Source organism: Varroa destructor, unplaced genomic scaffold (genome assembly GCF_002443255.2).
Source record: "Varroa destructor unplaced genomic scaffold, Vdes_3.0 BEIS01000003.1, whole genome shotgun sequence".
Lineage (NCBI taxonomy): Eukaryota > Metazoa > Arthropoda > Arachnida > Mesostigmata > Varroidae > Varroa > Varroa destructor.
Window position 1 is genome coordinate 6,315,597 of NW_019211456.1, and position 17,522 is coordinate 6,333,118.

The 17,522-nt window shown below is 39.6% G+C and overlaps 1 protein-coding gene across 5 annotated transcripts; it reads left to right on the forward strand.

Moving 5' to 3' along the window:
• The first annotated feature begins 882 nt into the window (after nt 1-882).
• Nucleotides 883-17,248, forward strand: Dna2 (DNA replication helicase/nuclease 2). 5 transcript variants are annotated; one of them, XR_002672160.2, is made up of 26 exons: nt 883-1,228; nt 1,524-1,611; nt 2,025-2,231; nt 2,448-2,644; nt 4,264-4,551; nt 4,796-4,936; nt 5,238-5,393; nt 6,725-7,006; nt 7,440-7,594; nt 7,943-8,006; nt 8,117-8,281; nt 8,463-8,609; nt 10,834-10,890; nt 11,007-11,197; nt 11,396-11,628; nt 11,841-11,950; nt 12,452-12,526; nt 12,814-13,056; nt 13,450-13,647; nt 14,194-14,298; nt 14,580-14,756; nt 15,064-15,186; nt 15,382-15,633; nt 15,835-16,069; nt 16,310-16,432; nt 16,570-16,779. XR_002672160.2 is itself a non-coding variant. In XM_022798672.2 (26 exons), exons 1-26 carry the CDS (start codon nt 1,169-1,171, stop codon nt 16,741-16,743), a joined length of 4,185 nt encoding a protein of 1,394 aa, XP_022654407.1. In that variant the 5' UTR covers nt 884-1,168; the 3' UTR covers nt 16,744-17,248. The 5 variants fall into 5 exon arrangements, 4 of the variants coding, with proteins under 4 accessions (XP_022654407.1, XP_022654404.1, XP_022654405.1 ...); XM_022798672.2 differs by having other exon boundaries at nt 884-1,228; nt 14,688-14,756; nt 15,835-16,116; nt 16,570-17,248; XM_022798669.2 differs by having other exon boundaries at nt 885-1,228; nt 15,835-16,116; nt 16,570-17,248.
• The last annotated feature ends 274 nt before the right edge of the window (nt 17,249-17,522 follow it).

The following is a 17,522-nucleotide window of genomic DNA, read 5'->3' on the forward strand; positions in this document are numbered from 1 at the left end:
GCAACCTAAGCAGTCGGAAAAATTCCGAACAGAGCAGTCATAAATAGATAAAAAAAAAAATAGCGCTTTTAGTGGAATCCTCAAGTCTACAATTGTGTAGCATAGTTTAATTGCATATTTCGTATTGATCTTTATTGGCCCTTTTAAAAACCTGACAAAATATAAAGAATTTGCTGGGAACTCGGCTTTCCATGCAGACGGGGCTGAGTGTATTTGCATATATGTTGCTACTGCAAAAAATACAGATACGAAATTCTAATATATATAGCTAAGATCTACTAGCAGTTCTAGCATGAAGAACGCTATCTCTATTAGTATTGTTCAAACAAAAAAGCTAGTATTAATAATTTTAGCCACACTGGACTTGAGCTTTTTTGCACAAAAATAATAATATATTTGTGATTTTTACGTAAACAATGGTCTCATTATTATGTTATGATGTAATTCCATCAATGGCTAGGACCAGAGGAGACAAACGGGAGGTTGGCAGGCTTTGCTTATAGAGTGAACTTCATGTAGCCAAGAGAACTTTTCCCTATGTGGTCTATCGGCGTAGCCTCTGTGAAGCTATGCAGTCGGCTAAACAATGGTAAACCACAAAAAGCAAGATAGAAAATCTACTGATAAAGTTATCGCTCAACGTTCCTAAGTTTTCAGTTATGGTTAAATGCTTTGCCCTGGCACTACGTACCTAATTTGGAAATCGTACAACTTCCTATTATAACGCTGCAAATTAACATAACCTCAAGGAATTTATTTGTAAGTTGAAAAGCGTAAGAGGAACGGTACAAGACCACGTCGCAACAGCGTGATTATCTCGTGCTGTCGTCTTCTCTCTTAAGACCGACACACCCACTACTATATCGTGCGTATCCCACTTCGCCCTTATCATTCTGGCGCCAAATTAACTTTGGATTGGCAGTGTTGCAAAGGTTTCAGCTTTTGTTCTTGAGAACAGTTGTGTAACACAGAAGGTTCCTTAATGAGGCACGCTCATCATTATTAGTGGTCCCTCCGGGTTAGCAAACAGGCAACTGAATCTATTCGAGTATAATTGTGATTTGTCCGGTGGCCTGAACTTGTAGCTGTATTCCTGTATCTATCAAGACCACCATATTGGATCTATTAAAGCGAAGCATTAGAAATTCATCATATGTGACTAAGGCTAATGCTTATAGCTACAAACGGTCGTGTGATATTTCCCAAAATGACTTCAAGGACCAATAAGGTGAGGTGGTAATCCTTATTAATAAATACAGATTTGAATAACACTGGGCACTAGCTAACATTCAAAAGTAATTATAAGACAAAGTAGTGTAAAAAAGTAACAATGGAATTAACTTACTATTACAAATTCAAACCGGCATCTTATCTTTGTTCGTATATATTACCCAATATCAACTCTTAACTTAGCAGATACGCTGATTTATCTACTACTTAGGCAGTAGCGAGACTTACGAAATTAATAAAATTTCTAAATTGTTTTTTGGATATGTTTTTGTATTTCTGTCATTGCGAAAAAGGGTTTGACCAAGGGCCAAAAAACCCTGGATTATTTTTTTAGTTCGAGAGCTGCGTCTGAAGACAGCAACACCACTCGGGCTTCTGCAAGTAAGTAATATCATATAATCTACTAATTTGTAAAGTATTTCTATAACTACTATTACTAATGGCAAAGCCTCTGCATCGTAGTATCTCAGGTAGATCACTTCTATTCTGAGGACTAACGCGGTTTCTTAACGGTCGAATAAGGTACCGTGGACCCTTGGTAACTGTTCCAAGGGTAACCTTTAATTAAACGTACTAGTACTATTTTTGTCATAGACACTGATTTAGCCATTTGCTCCGCCGGCTAAGTTGTGCTTTACTCACCCATCTGCGTTATCCACTAACGTCATTTGAAAGGGGTTTCGCGTATGTTGCGTGTGTTTGAAACAAACAACTATTATCAAATCCTTAATGTTATAATGTTTCCATTATAGCGCAGGATGACAGTTAGTAAAAGGTCCGAAACCTTTTTTCAGATTTGGGCTTGAATGCTGTAAACGTGGCAACAAAAGCCATAAAGAGAAATCGTCAGGAGGACAGTCCCGAAAAGCAGGCGGAGGCCAGTTGGGCAAACACACGAAAACGAAATAATAAATTCATTGGATTGCAGCGGGACAATCCCATCAACCTTAATGACACTTTACAGATACCTTCAAATATAGGGTCAACGGCTATACCCAAATGTAAATATTAGGAGTTTTTATGATATTTTCGATCCAGTTCCTTTTTTTCGTTCTGTATGTGAAATTTTTCGGAACGAAAATGCCAATATAAATCTAGTAACTTACTTCTTCATCGGATTCACACTGTGGTGATTCTCAAAGCAAGGCAAACACTTTTTCGTTGGAAGCGAAATTCGGCGCTTTCTTGTAAAAGTCTAGTCCTTCTTTTGTTCACAGCTATCTTCATTTCTTCTACGAGCTCTAGTGAGATTGACAGCCACGCGACCGCAGCGCCAGAAAGACCGGCACCAAGAATCCACGATGGCCCTAAATCGCCCATAAAGGTTGTCCATAAACTTCCCCGATTGAACATCGTCGACGATCCTGCCCCAAAACCACTTCAGCCGCGATATATTGAAGTGCCAAAACACAAGGTAAGCTCTTTTTTTTTTTTTTTTTCGTTTTATAGTGATTTATATTCGTGTTGTTTCTAGCATATCAAACATATCATAAAAATATTTAAAGCGCAACGTTTTCAACGGCAACAGTGCCAGCATACGCCTTTGGCCATGCATTAGCATTGTTTTTCAATGAATTTTAGAGGCTGTATTTGAACTCATGTATGCACATTTCAAGACGAAGCAGAGCGCTGTTGCTCATGTGCACATGTGACCACATTATTGCTACAGAAGTATTTTTAAACTGTTGTGGAGAGGCAAACACTGTGACGTATAGTATGATGACTGTTCACTATAACATGCATAGCCATTAAGCAAAATTGGCTCTTCGAATTCGTCCTCTTCTGCATCATGGAAAGGCGTAGATGATCGGGGACAAAGTGCAATTGTCGTTACCTTCATCTCTGCAATGACAATGACGTTGTCTTGACCGCAGATCATTTCGGACTCTAATAGAAATACTTAAAAAGAGAGATTACAAAAACAAATATCTGACTAAATCGGAGCGTTGAAATATGCAGTTGACAATGTATCGTACAAGGTGAAATATAAGGTGCCTCTGTTACCAAAAAAATAGGAAACAACTGAATACGATGCATAGCGCAGCGAAGAGACGGGATCACTTTATCGAAGTTACGAAAAGACTAATTCTGTAGAATTATTGCGACCATAAGGACCCTCCCACGTCGTATCGAAATTGGTTGTCTTGTTGTTGTAAACCGGTAAAGGAGCTTTGCCTAAATTGTGCATAGGAGTAAATGCGTTTCAAATGGGCCAACAATTCCGAAGTCCAACAATTAAAGACTGGATAAGGGTCTCTTTTTTATATTAGTCACATTTTGAAATTTTAAATGATAACACTCCGCATGTCTACGGACGTTCCGGCGAAAGACTCCACAAGTCAAACATCCGACTAAGTAGACCGCAATTTCTATGTACGGCGCATAACTTTTATATACAACGGGATCATGAAAAAACGACAATAGAGTGAGGCAGATCAAACAAAAACGCTACCCCAGGTACGACAACGGCTCCTGGATGTGAACGATGCACTCATGCTTGGCAAGTTATCAGGTGATATGGCAAAATGAGCCTCTAAAGTGTTTACCGCTAATAATATTTAGGTTTTGTCAGGAATTGAAAATTCACTCGACTTGAATACGGTAAAAAATTTGTGGCATTATATCAGACAGTTCTGGACAGGAGATCACGAATATCTCACATTACGAATATAGTCTGAAGGTGGGCTCAGATCATGCTAAACTGGGTTGCAGGAGTGACTGCATCCATGGATGGGGCACCGACTACTGGTCTTACTGATCTCAGTAAGTTTCGTTGCTTTCATAGCAGTTTAAAGATATTTCTTTAATGATAATGTCACATTTACTATCTCTTAAAAGCAGAAGGAGGTAGTTTTTACACCACAAAGTAGCCCAGGAGCGGAGCTGTTCTTGACCAAACCCGACATTACATAAAATATACATGATTCGACACCGATGGCGAATTGCAAAAAAAGATAAGGTAAGTTTTAAGTTGCGTTGAAATTTATAGAAAATGTTACGATACTGAATTCTATTGCATGTCTGAATTTTAAGGCTCGTGTCATGCAAAAACTTGAGGCAGCGGTAACTAAACAATTTGTATCAAAAAGTCCACCTCCTAAATTCGTTGCAACGAGTGTAAAGATGATGTACGGTAAAGTCAACAAGGACAACACTTATGCGAACAAGAGCAAAAACAGCATTCGCAATGAAGATCGATGCAAACAAACATGTGACACTAATGGAAACATTGACAATGTTCATCTGAATGGAAATGACAGTGACCCTCTCACGGCTGACCGCAAAAGTCCGGACAAACATCGCACTTCATCAGAGCTTAAGGTAAACGTTTCGATACGTCCATATAGAATTGCCTTATATATTTACCTCTCAAGGTCATGCAAATAATAACAATTGCGATATCACTAGTCGAGATTGCAATAACTGCGCTATAATTTAATCATGTTTTAAATCTATTTTTTCGAATACAACTCAAATCCGGCTTGAACCGCCAAAAACGTCGGCAGGAATACCGCCAGACCGGATGAAGATATTAACCTTAAGTAAATCCGACATATTCTCGCAGGATGAACAGGATGAAAACACAGACCTACAACCGATCGTCGAACATAAATCGCCTATTGCATCACAGTCAGTCGTAGTTTCGCCCGGAAAAGTAGTACAAGCTGCTGACGATCTAGTTAGTAAGAGTCCGTTACGTCTTCAAGTGCGTATACAGATTAATTATGTGTAAAACTGTTTGATATGATTAGTATGGCACACTATGTTAATGTACACACATTATGTGTTTCAATGCATGATTGTGTCGTCCTCTAAAATCTTGTTTCAAAAGAACACTATCGCGCAGGCGCTTCAGCATCGGTAACATGTTTCAATAGAGGAACTTTCATCTTTACAAATTAGTAAAAGCTTTAATACAATTCAGGCTATAGCCCATAAACGTTTAGAGCTCTGACGAGTAAACGAAATTTTGGTTCGCATACTAACAGAGCCTTGTTTTTCGGCAGAACGGCACTACTACAGTTCTTTTTAGTAGCGAACGGATTACAAATCACGGCATAATGGATGTAAAGACGGACGATGCCGAGGATTCATACGACTCGGACGATCTTTTCGATAATGTAACATCGCCTGTAAAAAATGCAGTCAAGATGACCATCAAGGTGCGTTGTCTTTACTTTCCTATAAAAAAAAGTAAAAATTCAGTAGTGCTGCTAAAGTATTTGTCTGGCATCGCTGAATTCGCATTTACTAACTGTGAACCTTTGGGCCTGATTCGTAACGGGTTTAAATATCGCTTCAAACCAAAGCTTATAGGAAAAGCTAGTTGATTATGAATTCATTGAGTATCGTCCTGCAGGGTTTTCTGCCTTGCCGGTCGGGTTAGCCTTTTGGGGGATCTTATTCTTTTCTTTTAACGTACTGGCTATGCAGCAGTGTTTGACGTGTTAGCTCATCAGGTCTGTGAAGTCACCTGCACTTACCGTTGTTTCACTTGTCTAGTTAACCAGTTTTCAGTCTTCCAGTTTCGCCGTGCCTTCCGGTCAACAAGTAAATTTCCGACCAGTTAATTTCCTAGATGCCGTTCGATCGGCTTGGAGGTGAATGAAGCCGCGGCGTCTGTGTTAGGATTAATCCTTTCTATTTAAGCGTCTAGAAGGATACCTTCGTATGATTTTACCGATACCTAGAAATATATAGGTATATTTGATTTGTCGCTGTTAGCGTAAGCCGTAACTATCCGTCAGAAAATAATCGGACGAGCGTAAAGTCGCCCTGAGATGTATGTGTCCATATCTATAAATGTAGAAGTCGTAATCGTAGTTTTCAAAAACCATCATATGGGCTCTGGACAAAATTTGCTTCTGATTTTTCGTTTGTGATCCACATTTTAAACTCGCTAAAAGCAATTTTATTCGAAATTAAAGTGAAACTATTTTTTAAAGGAAGTAGTGAAGAAACTGGTCGCAGTAGCGCAGAACCTACACGTGCATTTTGATCGGCAGTATAATCTGAAATTCATCAGACGTAGGCTAAAAATTTGCAATACGCGACAAATTAAATAGGCCCACTTGTTTCTTCAATATTGAAACGTCCAATACCAATCGTCTATTTCTACTAATGCTTCAATGCAGCACCAACGTTATTTATTTCGTCAGAGGAAACTGCGAAAGATTATCGCAGATTACCTTATAGGCATGCAAATAACATTTTGACAGGTTATTGTCACCAAATGTATATCCAATTTAATTTTGCCGACTCATCATTATAAATCGAATTAGAAAGATACTTGCTAGTTATGACGTTTTTCTAAAAAAAAATACTTTTTCTCGGAGAAAATGTACTGGATCGCTAATTCAAACCAAGGCATAGCAGTATCCTATATTATATTAATGACTGAGGAACGAGCGTTTAAATATTTTGTATAAATTGGATATGATCTGTTCGGAAATTTAATACTATATACGACTTTTATTTTGTTTGTTTTCACTAGGAGAACGTACCGGACGTGCAACATGTCAAACCACGTCGGGGCGTGTTAACGTTAACAGTTGAGCGCTTTGTAGAAAACTTTGAGAGTAAACCTAGCGCTAACCTTTTGGTAGGCCGAATCCTGACTCTGGACACAGAAAAGGGGCAGAAAGATCAAGATACCATCTTCGACGCCAACGGACTAATGAACAAGGAAAACGCCGCTGGCATTTATACAGATGATATCGTGTATGTTATTCTAGGGGGAAGTTGGGCCTCTGAACGGTTTGAGCCCGGCATTGAGGTGAGTACATTGAAGATTTATAGACAGAAACGGCGTGTAATTAAAGTTCATTTGAAATACATTATAATAAAAGGAAGGTGACCAATTTAAGGGAAACAAAGAGCTTCTCTTGTAAAGTACAAGAACACAGCAGGAAGTGCAACTACACGTATTTTTAATTTAATAACAATGGTGGTTTTGGCAAATGTTCGTATGGGACAACCAGGTGAGACAGAATCATGCCACATTTAAAAAGTGGGAGACCCATTAAAAATGTGTCCGCCAGGTTTTTAAGAATCCGACAAAGCTATTACTTGGCTCAGTCAAAAAGAAATGTTCAAACCATGATTTTGAAAAAAATAAGTCTAAGCAACGCAAGCATTTCTCCATTAATATTTTAAGCGTAATTAAAGCAGGCGAAGTTATGTTCTTGCATTGTTTGCGTTCGTGATAGGTATCAGTATTTGCATGGTTTCGCGGTTCAGTATGCCGCATAGACGCAACGTCCGGTGGCCTAGTAGTCTGTCAGCCGGATGTCCTTCTCTCTGTTACAACTGTTACTTCCGGCCTTTTTTGTCCTCGCAAGGCCCTTCTTCAACAAAAGTTCAGGTATCGACGTCGTTACTTATTTGGAATAACCCATTGACGACAGCGCTGGCAGTTATGTTACAACTAATGTGTATATAGATTTGTACGAAATATAATGAATGCGTACTGCTTTCATTTTTGTTTTGAAAAATGTGTGATAAAAATGTTCTTAATACAAGCAGTACGAACATCTAATAAATTAGAAATTAAATTAAAACTTGGAAGCATCTTCCTGTATATATCGTTGTTTCCATAGGATCTTGTTTTCAAAACCATGGAAACGTCTCGATAATAAAATCTTATTTAAAATAGGTTTTAGACCTTGTGGGAAGCCAATCGAATGCAGATAAATAAAGATTTTTTTTCCAGGAAGTTGGACGGTCTGAACGCCAATATGTTAGTAGGGACGGTGGCCCACCAAGTATTTCAAAGGGTATGCTATTGTGTTGTTGTACAGCGAAGTATATGAAAACATTTAGAAATAAACTAACATGTACGATTCGGTAATATCATATTAATTTTAATAATTTTTTCATGAGTTAGGCGGTGAGCGAAAAACTACAACGTTCAGAGATTGTCGCAGTGACGGAGGAGATTTTATCACGTTCATCAATTCTTCATGACATTTACCTCCTCGGAACGGCGCCTCACGAGATCAAAGCACACGTACTCCAGATGGTTCCTCATATTCTGAGTTTCATTCGCGGGGTATGTGGGTCTACTTACATGAGCAGAGTATATTTACTGCACATTCGATAATACACACGGGTCATTGATTAAAGTGAAATTTGTTAAGTTTAGCGCGATGCGTACCCTGATGCCTATGCGCATCTGTGAAGAGTGTGTGCTCATAATAAACGATATCTTTCCCGGTTTTGCTGACGAACAGAACTGTCCAGGAGGTCGCAAGGATTTTCGGGTTCGTGAGGTTGTGGATATTGAAGAAAACCTTTGGTGTCCCCGTCTTGGGTTAAAAGGCAAAGTGGATATGACTGTGGAGCTAGAAATGGCTGCGAACGGAAATATTGCTAGACAGGTTTGCAGCTCATTTTAATTTCATAGTCTTGAAGACACTGGGTTAGCTGGTGACGAAGGTTTGTTTAATATCGTTTAGATGTTACGAAAAATTGTTAAGTAATTCCTACCGTCCGAACAGCAGGCGGGTTTCTTGGCGAACGGAGAAGGCATCTATGAAATTGACATTTATATGATCATGTCGTACCATCGTACTGTGCTGCACTTTTTTAGAGCAAGGTCTGGCCGGGACAGTGGGACAAATTTTCGCCAAATGCTTGTTTAGAGTTTCGAAAGCGCCAATGGCAATTTATTCAAAAGTTTCGAATACGGAACTGGCGTGCAATTTGCGTTATCAAATTTTTTTCCGGTACCAAGATGTAAAGCTATTTTAACATGTATATGAAATGTTTTCCCATATCGAACTTCCGTTGAACAATGAAAAATAGGAATGCTCTGTTTTCGCTTACTCCAAAGTTGCATTTTCGATTGAAAGCAGTTGCGTTTTATAAATGCTATATAGGCCCGTATTTTTCAGGATATTTTGGGTGAAACAAGTGCTGATTATGTATTAGATAGATTAGTTCTCTCTGAGTAGAATTCAACGTAACGGAAACATACATCTTGAAACTGGAGAGTGTAGCCCGGCGTTGTGCAAAAGGTATTTGTTACTATTGCAGGTAAAAAGTTTTTCACAAGACAACTTGTGAATTTGATATGATAAGTGCTATTGTGCAATGATAGCTTAGCAACAAAGATAGTTGCAGCTGCTAGTACTTCAGGCGAGCTCGCTTCAAAGTTTATCTAGTGTACCTTAAAGGCTGCGTTGGCAGCATCCTTTGGCTAATGGACAAAGATCATGAAAGGCCTTACCACGCAAGTTCTACAGCATACGTGTCATTTGCAAAGGACTTGGATGGTTGGTATCATGGCCAGTGCGCAGGCCAGGTATCGGTGAATTCTTTAGCACGGTGTAATTAGCTTTTCTACCGGCAATTCAAACGCATATCTTGTGCATATGCGACGAGGCAAGAAAGAAGTCAGTTATTCACTTTCAAATATCCTTAACTCACTGAACTTATTTGTAACTTCAACTGTGAACTGATTGAATGCATGGAAAGATTGTGTTCAAGAAAACGAAACAAGGAGATCAAGTGACGCCATAAGAACAAGGAACTCTTGCTAGAATATTTGTTTTCCGATCGGCAAGTGGAAACGGAGTTCCGCCGTGTTTTGTTTTGCCTAGATCCTTGTTAAGGAACGCACCATGGATGCGCGCTATGGAAACTAAGGCCTTGCAGAGCTGCTCAAATGCTTTACAAAGGAAGTATTTTAAGACTGTCTTAAACATTTTGTAGTAACCATCGGCTGCATTCTGGGAAAAAACAACCTGCTAATCATAAATAACGACAAGATGCAACAGACCGTAGAACGACATCCACATCGCAACTCTTCCTCCATACTATTGAAACCAGCTACAGTTACTAGACGTACCAATTTATGAGCTATTCAGGGCCAGGTCTACTACTTCGAGAAAACTTTGTTACTGGCTGCAGTAGAAGGGTCACGATCGGCACTATAGATAAACTTGTGCGTACGAAGCATCATTTGAAATGGCAAATATCGACTGAAACTTTCGATAAACATGTCACTTCCGCTGAATGAAAACGTATTCACAAAACGTTTTCGTTCGTCGTCAGGCCACTGCGGAACATTACTCAGGTAGAACGTTTGCTCTCAAAATTAAAGAATATCTTACGGGTTGTACCGGTTGGCCATATAGAGGTTTTAGGATTTTTTTCCCGAAAATAAATTAATTCTTTTACACTTGGGCCACAAGGAGTAAAAGTCTTTAGCGAACAGGCTAATATATTTGTTTGTTCAGTCGCGGCAGCGCTTTCCTCAGCAGTAAAGTTGGCAAAATGTTGACCCATTTAAACTGATTCTTTCCTACTTCGCCTCTACAGGATTTTTATGTATGTAATTCTTTGATCCATGTACGTCGCAGTTTGTATCCAGCAATTCACTGGATTCCATCAAACCTTTTGGAACGTCGATATGAGAAGCTGTACGGGATTTACCCAGTCTTTCTAGAAGGTTGTCATAAAACCTTCTCCTTTGGTTTTCGATACCGATCTCGTGGAGAAATTACTTTTGTCCAATTTTTAACCCAAATGAGTGAATTAAATGTGCAGGTGCCGGAGCAGATACTGACATTATTTTTAACACGCCTGAATATCTTTTAGGCACCTCTGGAGTTAAAAACAGGCAAGCCGTCCTTCTCTCGGGAGCACAGTGCGCAGGTAATGATAGTGATGTTAAGTATAAAATACAGCTCCGTATCATCTATCGACTTTTTCGTTACCAAAAATAAAAAATGTGAAGGAACATGTCCTTAAACGGTTGTGGGCTTGTGTAGGTGCTGCTATATACACTCATGATGAATGAGAAAATGGGAGCTGAGCATAGGTCGTTACTTCCGGATAACCCAAAGGCAGTGGGAGCAGCTCCTAGAGACAGCCAGACAGCAGGAAGCTGTGGAGTAGGAGTTCTCACCTACATTCAGCGTGGAGCTGACAGCGTACTAGTAAAAGCGGACAAAGGATCGCTGTTCGTGAGATTTTTTTCGGATTTCTTTTACTGGTTAAATTTAATTTGCAAATCAGGTTTGAATACGTACTGGGTCATTTAATATCAAGTTTTTTTTTTCTTTCTGAAAACGGTGCGAGTTATGGCACTCAGACACAACAATGCGATCGCAGACCGCAAAGTAGAATAATAATTTAATCAAATAATTGATTTTGTAAGGCAAGAATTAATACAGCATCGAAACCGTTTGGCAAAAGCCTGGTGGGCCCTGCAGAATCCTGAGTTGGATATCGACACAATACGGATGAGACCAAATGCGGTAGGGCCATTCAAAGAGGAAGAACGATTTTGTGACAACTGCAGCGCTAATGTAGCGTGTTCGCTCTTTGCCCACATGAATAAGGACCTTCCCGAGGGCTCTGTGAGGGCTAAAGTTGCAACTAAAGTCCTTGGTAAGGAATGTAGAATTAGTATAATACCTTTACTGCCAAGTAAGTGTTGATACACCTATCGTTTTGGCTAAGTATGGCGTTACCTGTCTTTCGCGTTGTTTAGCTATTGTTTTATATAAAGGTATATAGGTATCCCAGTGCTAGCCTAACTCGCCACGGACGCCCTCGAATTAACTGTTAGGTGGGCATCTGATGTTGCCGAACTATTTTAGGGAACCTCAATGAACAGGAGTTATCATATGCGTGGCATTGGTTAATGTTGTTGGACATCGAGTGCGCCGAGCACGCTCGACAAAATCCACAGGCGTTTTGGAAATATTCGGTATGTGTACATGCATCTTGCGGACACTGAATGGCAATTAATAGACAAATAAACAGATAACGTTTCTTGCTGCAGGGAGCTTTTATCCCTTTGACGCACTGACTGCCTCAACTAGTGTGTTGTAATAAAAATTTTCATTTCAAAGGAGTGCGTTGTAGAATGATGGATCCGCCACTTGCTAAAGTTATTATATGAAAAAAAAATACGCTAGAGTCGAGTTGGTCAAGGTGTTTCAAAAAAGTAAGCTGATCTTGTAGGAGCTTACCACTAATTGCAGCGAAGGGGTGCTCGTGAGCGACATTCGTCCCTTCTATCATATTATATTTAGTCATAAATAGGAACCTTAGTTTTGAATTAATCAATGTTGTCAAGTGTGATCTGTGCCGTCTGATACCGTCATGCATTGTTTTTGCAACCTCTAATACATGCAATGACTGTATATGACATAGAATGCTAAGCATTTATTTAAGAGCGATTATTTATTCGTACGCACCCTTTCAGGTAGAGCGCAGAGTTAACAATGGAACATGTGTAGCATCGCTTCGACTGGCCAATGTTTCAGCGAAGAAGTTCCAGGTATTTTATGTTAATGCAATGTTTTTTCAAGATCGCAGATAATAAAGAAATCGAAATTTCAAAGATGTTAATTCTCGAAAATCACGGACTACACGTTGCGGCAAATGAAATCGTTTACCAGCGCCAAAGACCACTCAGAGCTACAGGTATAACACAGGGTATATTTTTTCGTTAACACGTAATTCGTGGCATATGCGATCTTCGCACGCTCGCTTTATATTTCGTCAGCATTAGTGGGTTCACCTTGTGTGTCCAGTCTGGCCTGAATTATTCGTATTTTGTTGCAGCAGGACAACAGCCAGGTTGAAATCGACATAAATTCGACGAGTAATTTCGTATGCCTGGAAGGTCCTCCTGGCAGTGCTATAAATCTCGCACCGGGCTCGTATATCGCTCTCAGCGAGCAAGATGTCACCTTCCGAAGGGTCGCAAATAGGCTTGGTTCCGTCCACGCCGTTGATGGGAATGCCATATATCTCGACCTTGACATTGATCCATCAGGAAGCAAAACGCTGTTGGATCCCAATAAGGTATCTAACGAAAAATTTTATGGAAAAACACGATGAAGTTTCAAAAGTTGTGAAAAAAACATTAGTTGTTGTAAAAACATATGTTGTAAAACAAGCAGATTAGAGACAATCCCTATTTTGAGGCAAGATCAATTGATTCATTGATAGAGTAGAAAAATGATCTATCACTATGCATATTGAGTATGTACTTTGTGATCCACAATGGTTATCTAATGAAAAATGTTTTTCATCACAGAGACGTATTTGACAATAGTCATTATCTTACGTTTCCTACTTACTGATTAAAGTCTGCTAAGGGCAATATACGGACAGCAAGCTTTAGTTGTAGGGAGTCGTGCGTTCAGTATAGCCGTGGAAAATTGAATTCTGATTTCGTCTTTTTTTTTTTCTAAGAAATACGTCGTTGACGTGGTAAATTCTTCGAGTTCATTTGGGACGGCTTATGCGAATCTGATCAGACTCCTACAGCCCGAGCAATCGCGTCTACGAAAGATGGTCGTTGGAATTTCTAAACCATCCTTTGAGTTGGTTTACCCTCGAGCAGACATTGAACGCTGCATGGACATTCTTACTGAACTTAACGAAAGTCAGGTAGATTTGAATTACTGTATATTTTGGTGATGACCCGTAACTTCATATAGTAAACGAAAATACATCTGCCATCGACGGTATCCGTTCACCTTGGTCATACATTTGCTTTCAAAGCTCTAATTTAGCAAACTTCATAAATCTGAAGAAGTAGAAGGACTTAAAAGATAATTGTATTGGATAGCATAGTATCTATTGCCAATTATTTACAGAGTAATATTAACTTTGTCTTGTATTATATGGCACTGTAGAAAGCGATGCTCTAGTATAGCTCTATTTCAATGTGCAGATTTTTGAGGCCGGTGCTACGTTCCAACGTCATGGATAGAATTCCACGTCTTTACTCAAATGGTAAAGATTTGATTCGGCAATCCGTTCAGTTATAGGAAATTCAAAATTCCATTATTATATACCTCTGAAGGCTGAACTGCACCATCTCCAATCCGAAAATATGTCTCTGTTTGTTGTAATGACACGAGAATGCCGACAGATATACCTCACTTCCAAGAAGTAGAAATGCTAATCCTTAATTTGTCATGTTGAGTAAAGGTTCGCGCTGTGATTAGGCTGCTGATGGCTCAAGACTATCTTCTGCTGCAAGGCATGCCAGGAACTGGTAAGACAACCATTATCGTAGCAGCTATACGTGTTCTGGTGAGTTTTTCTCGTAATTCATTTAATATAGAGTCGAGAGTATTTATGATATAACTAATTTAAGCCAAAAAGATTAATGAAGCTACTGTTGGCCACACCTTTTTATAGGCCCATTATCCATGCATCAAAGTTCAAATCCTCTCGCTACTTCAACTTACTTCTACTAATTTCATGATAACACCTGTAGATTGTAATTTGTTTGACAATGATTAAATTGTTTTTCAAATCGATTTGTCTAAAATGTTATATCCAATCTGTACCTGCTTAACCGCCATCGCTAGGTGACGTTAGGACAACGCGTTTTAGTAACAAGCAATACGCATAATGCTCTGGACAATATATTAGAAAAGTTAGTACATTGTAACGTTGATTTCGTACGAATGGGCAAGACGTCACATCCGATCGTGCGGCAGAAAACGAATGAGGCCCAGTTGGCTAAGGCCACTTGCACTGCACAGGTGAGTCGCTGTGTATCTCTATGACAGTAATGAAGTAAGAAAACATTCTAGCTACATCGGCATATAATATGTGTACAGCGTGCTTTGATCTCTAATACTAAACCTTATTGTTTTTAATAAAAAAAATATGTGTGATATATTTGAAAGTAAATTTATAAACTGTTGTCATCGTTATAAATGTACGAAAAGAAAAAAAACAATAGGACCGCTCTGTTTTCTTCAAATAAAGCCACAACTCTACCTGTATAAAAGCATCAAACTCTGCACGGATAAATATTTTCGATATTTCTTGTGTATGCCCGTTTAGGTGAAAGAATTTTACGGGCGGCAACGTGTATTCGGCTCTACATGTCTGGGAATCGCCCATTCGGTCTTTGAAAAAGAAAGATTTGACATGTGTATCGTTGACGAGGCTTCGCAAGTGTTACAGGTACACACCGTTCGGAGATTCAGACGATGACAACTGAACTAACTATTTACTACGAGCGCACTGTCTGCCAACGTATTGCTCAAGAAATCTTAGAACTCCTTGAAATAAGCACTTACTGTTAAATGTAACTGCGTTCTAAATAGCTAGATTTTAAGTTTGCTAACTAACTTCTGGAAGTTTCATGTGTTTCCGCAGCCCGTCTGTTTGGGACCGCTGATGTTGGCTAAGAAGTTCCTTCTAGTGGGCGACCCTAAACAGCTTCCGCCAGTTATTCAGTCAAAAGAAGCTCGCCGTCTTGGGCTTGAGGAGTGTCTCTTCAAAGGACTTCAACGTGAGGACGGTTCAAACTTGGTCGTTCTAAACCACCAATATAGAATGAACATCGAGATTATGAGACTTTGCAATAGTTTGGTTTATCAAGGAGAACTTAGATGCGGAAACGATAAGGCAAGTATTTCTGGAACCGTGCCGTTTGCGTAACTTCGTTCTGCTTTACTGTCAATTATTAAGCTAAAATCTCTTGGCTCCAATACTCCCGCAATGGACAATGTTGCAAACCCTTCGGTTTGAAAGAGCAATGACACACTTTGTTATGAATTACTCTGTTTCGAAATATTATGCTCACTATCATTGAATATGATTTTCTAGATTGCTGAGCAGACCCTATGTTTTGCCGATAACGTCGATACCGATGGGACCGTTGATAGGAGCGCCCCTATGAGTCCATGGGAGCAGCGCTGTGTCTCAGCAGATTTATCCGACTCTGTCGTCTTCGTTGACGCCACAGGTGTCTCCGAACAAGAAAGCTCCGGTGGCAGTGGTTTGTCAAACGCTGGGGAATCGCGCATTATACAACGCATCGTGCAGCTTCTCACGAATAAAGGTGTTGCTGCATCATCAATTAGTGCTATAACCCCTTTCAAAAGACAGGTACACGTAATTTATAAAGGACGTTCTTTTAATAACCTTCTTTACCTAGAGTCTCGTTTACTTCCTAAAACACTGGTGATATATGTATGATGCAGTTAGTAGTGAAGAGAAATTAGCTTTTGAAATGTGCACGGCCAGTATTGTATGAATAAAATTCTGTATTACTGATGCGGAATTTCCGCTGCTGGTTCAGGTACTTCAGCTGAAGGCCGATCTTCCATTGAAAGTGGAAGTATCCACCGTTGACCGCTATCAAGGCAAAGAAAATGAGGTCATTCTCTTTTCTTGTGTACGAACGCAGCTAACTGCAAATATGGTTAGTAACTCTCAGGCTCGTACAGTTTTATAATATGACTTTTGACTGACTCAAAGAATTTTCTCAGCTCGCTGCGAAACCGATATGACAAACTTATCGTTCTGCTTCCATTTTCTTCCACACTTCTTTTTTGTTAGGATCAGGAAATCATGAACGATGTTCGGAGGTTGAATGTCGCTGTAAGCCGTGCTCGTCGCAAGCTCATCCTGGTCGGTGCTCGCCAAACTGTAGCAAGTTACCCGTCCTGGGAAAAGCTTTTCGCGTCGTTACGACCAGAGAACTTCGTTAGGGTTCAACCCGACAATTCCTAGCAGCAGTGTAAATAAATCCCTGCACCACTGATAGAACTATCATTATTATTACTACTACTACTATTCAACACGACTTGTGCTAAAATGACGCAACAAGAACGGTCAATATCGACGTTATCTAGCTAGATGGTCTGCGGTATCGTTGAACAAGAAACGAATGTCATCTGTTCCATCAGCAATATTGCAAACACTGGAAATATGCATCAACAATATATTAGCTTCAGGTAGTATTGTCACTAAAATACGTGGATTACGTATCCAAATGGAAAGTATTTAACTAGAAAATACCGCATTTTCTGTCTGAATGCGTTCTAACTCTTTTCACATGTCGAACCGAAATTAGGATTCGTGTGACAGGGCATAAAGCATCCTCGAAATATCGTTCCGCTAATAGAATGCTCTAGATCACTTCGGGCGATAGCCAGAAGTGTTGATGTGGCGTTTAACAGCCGAAGAATTACTACGTTTTATCATATCCGAATAAATGCGAATAAATATTTCCGTAGTCTACAGGTAATATCATTTACTAATTTTAAGTTAGCCTAGAAATATTATGGTTCACTGGAACATTTCTAGTTATGTACCAAAAAAAGATAGTAACTCCTATAAGACCTACAGGCCGGTTCTTAAAGTAAAACACCGTTCGAACAATGAATCGCACCTGAGCTCTATATAAAGATTGCTTAAAGCGTACGTACGCTGACAGTGCGGCACACAAAAAAAGAGATCCTTGTCTTCATCGAGATCTGGGTACCCTGGTTTTCGGTGGTATGCCGATC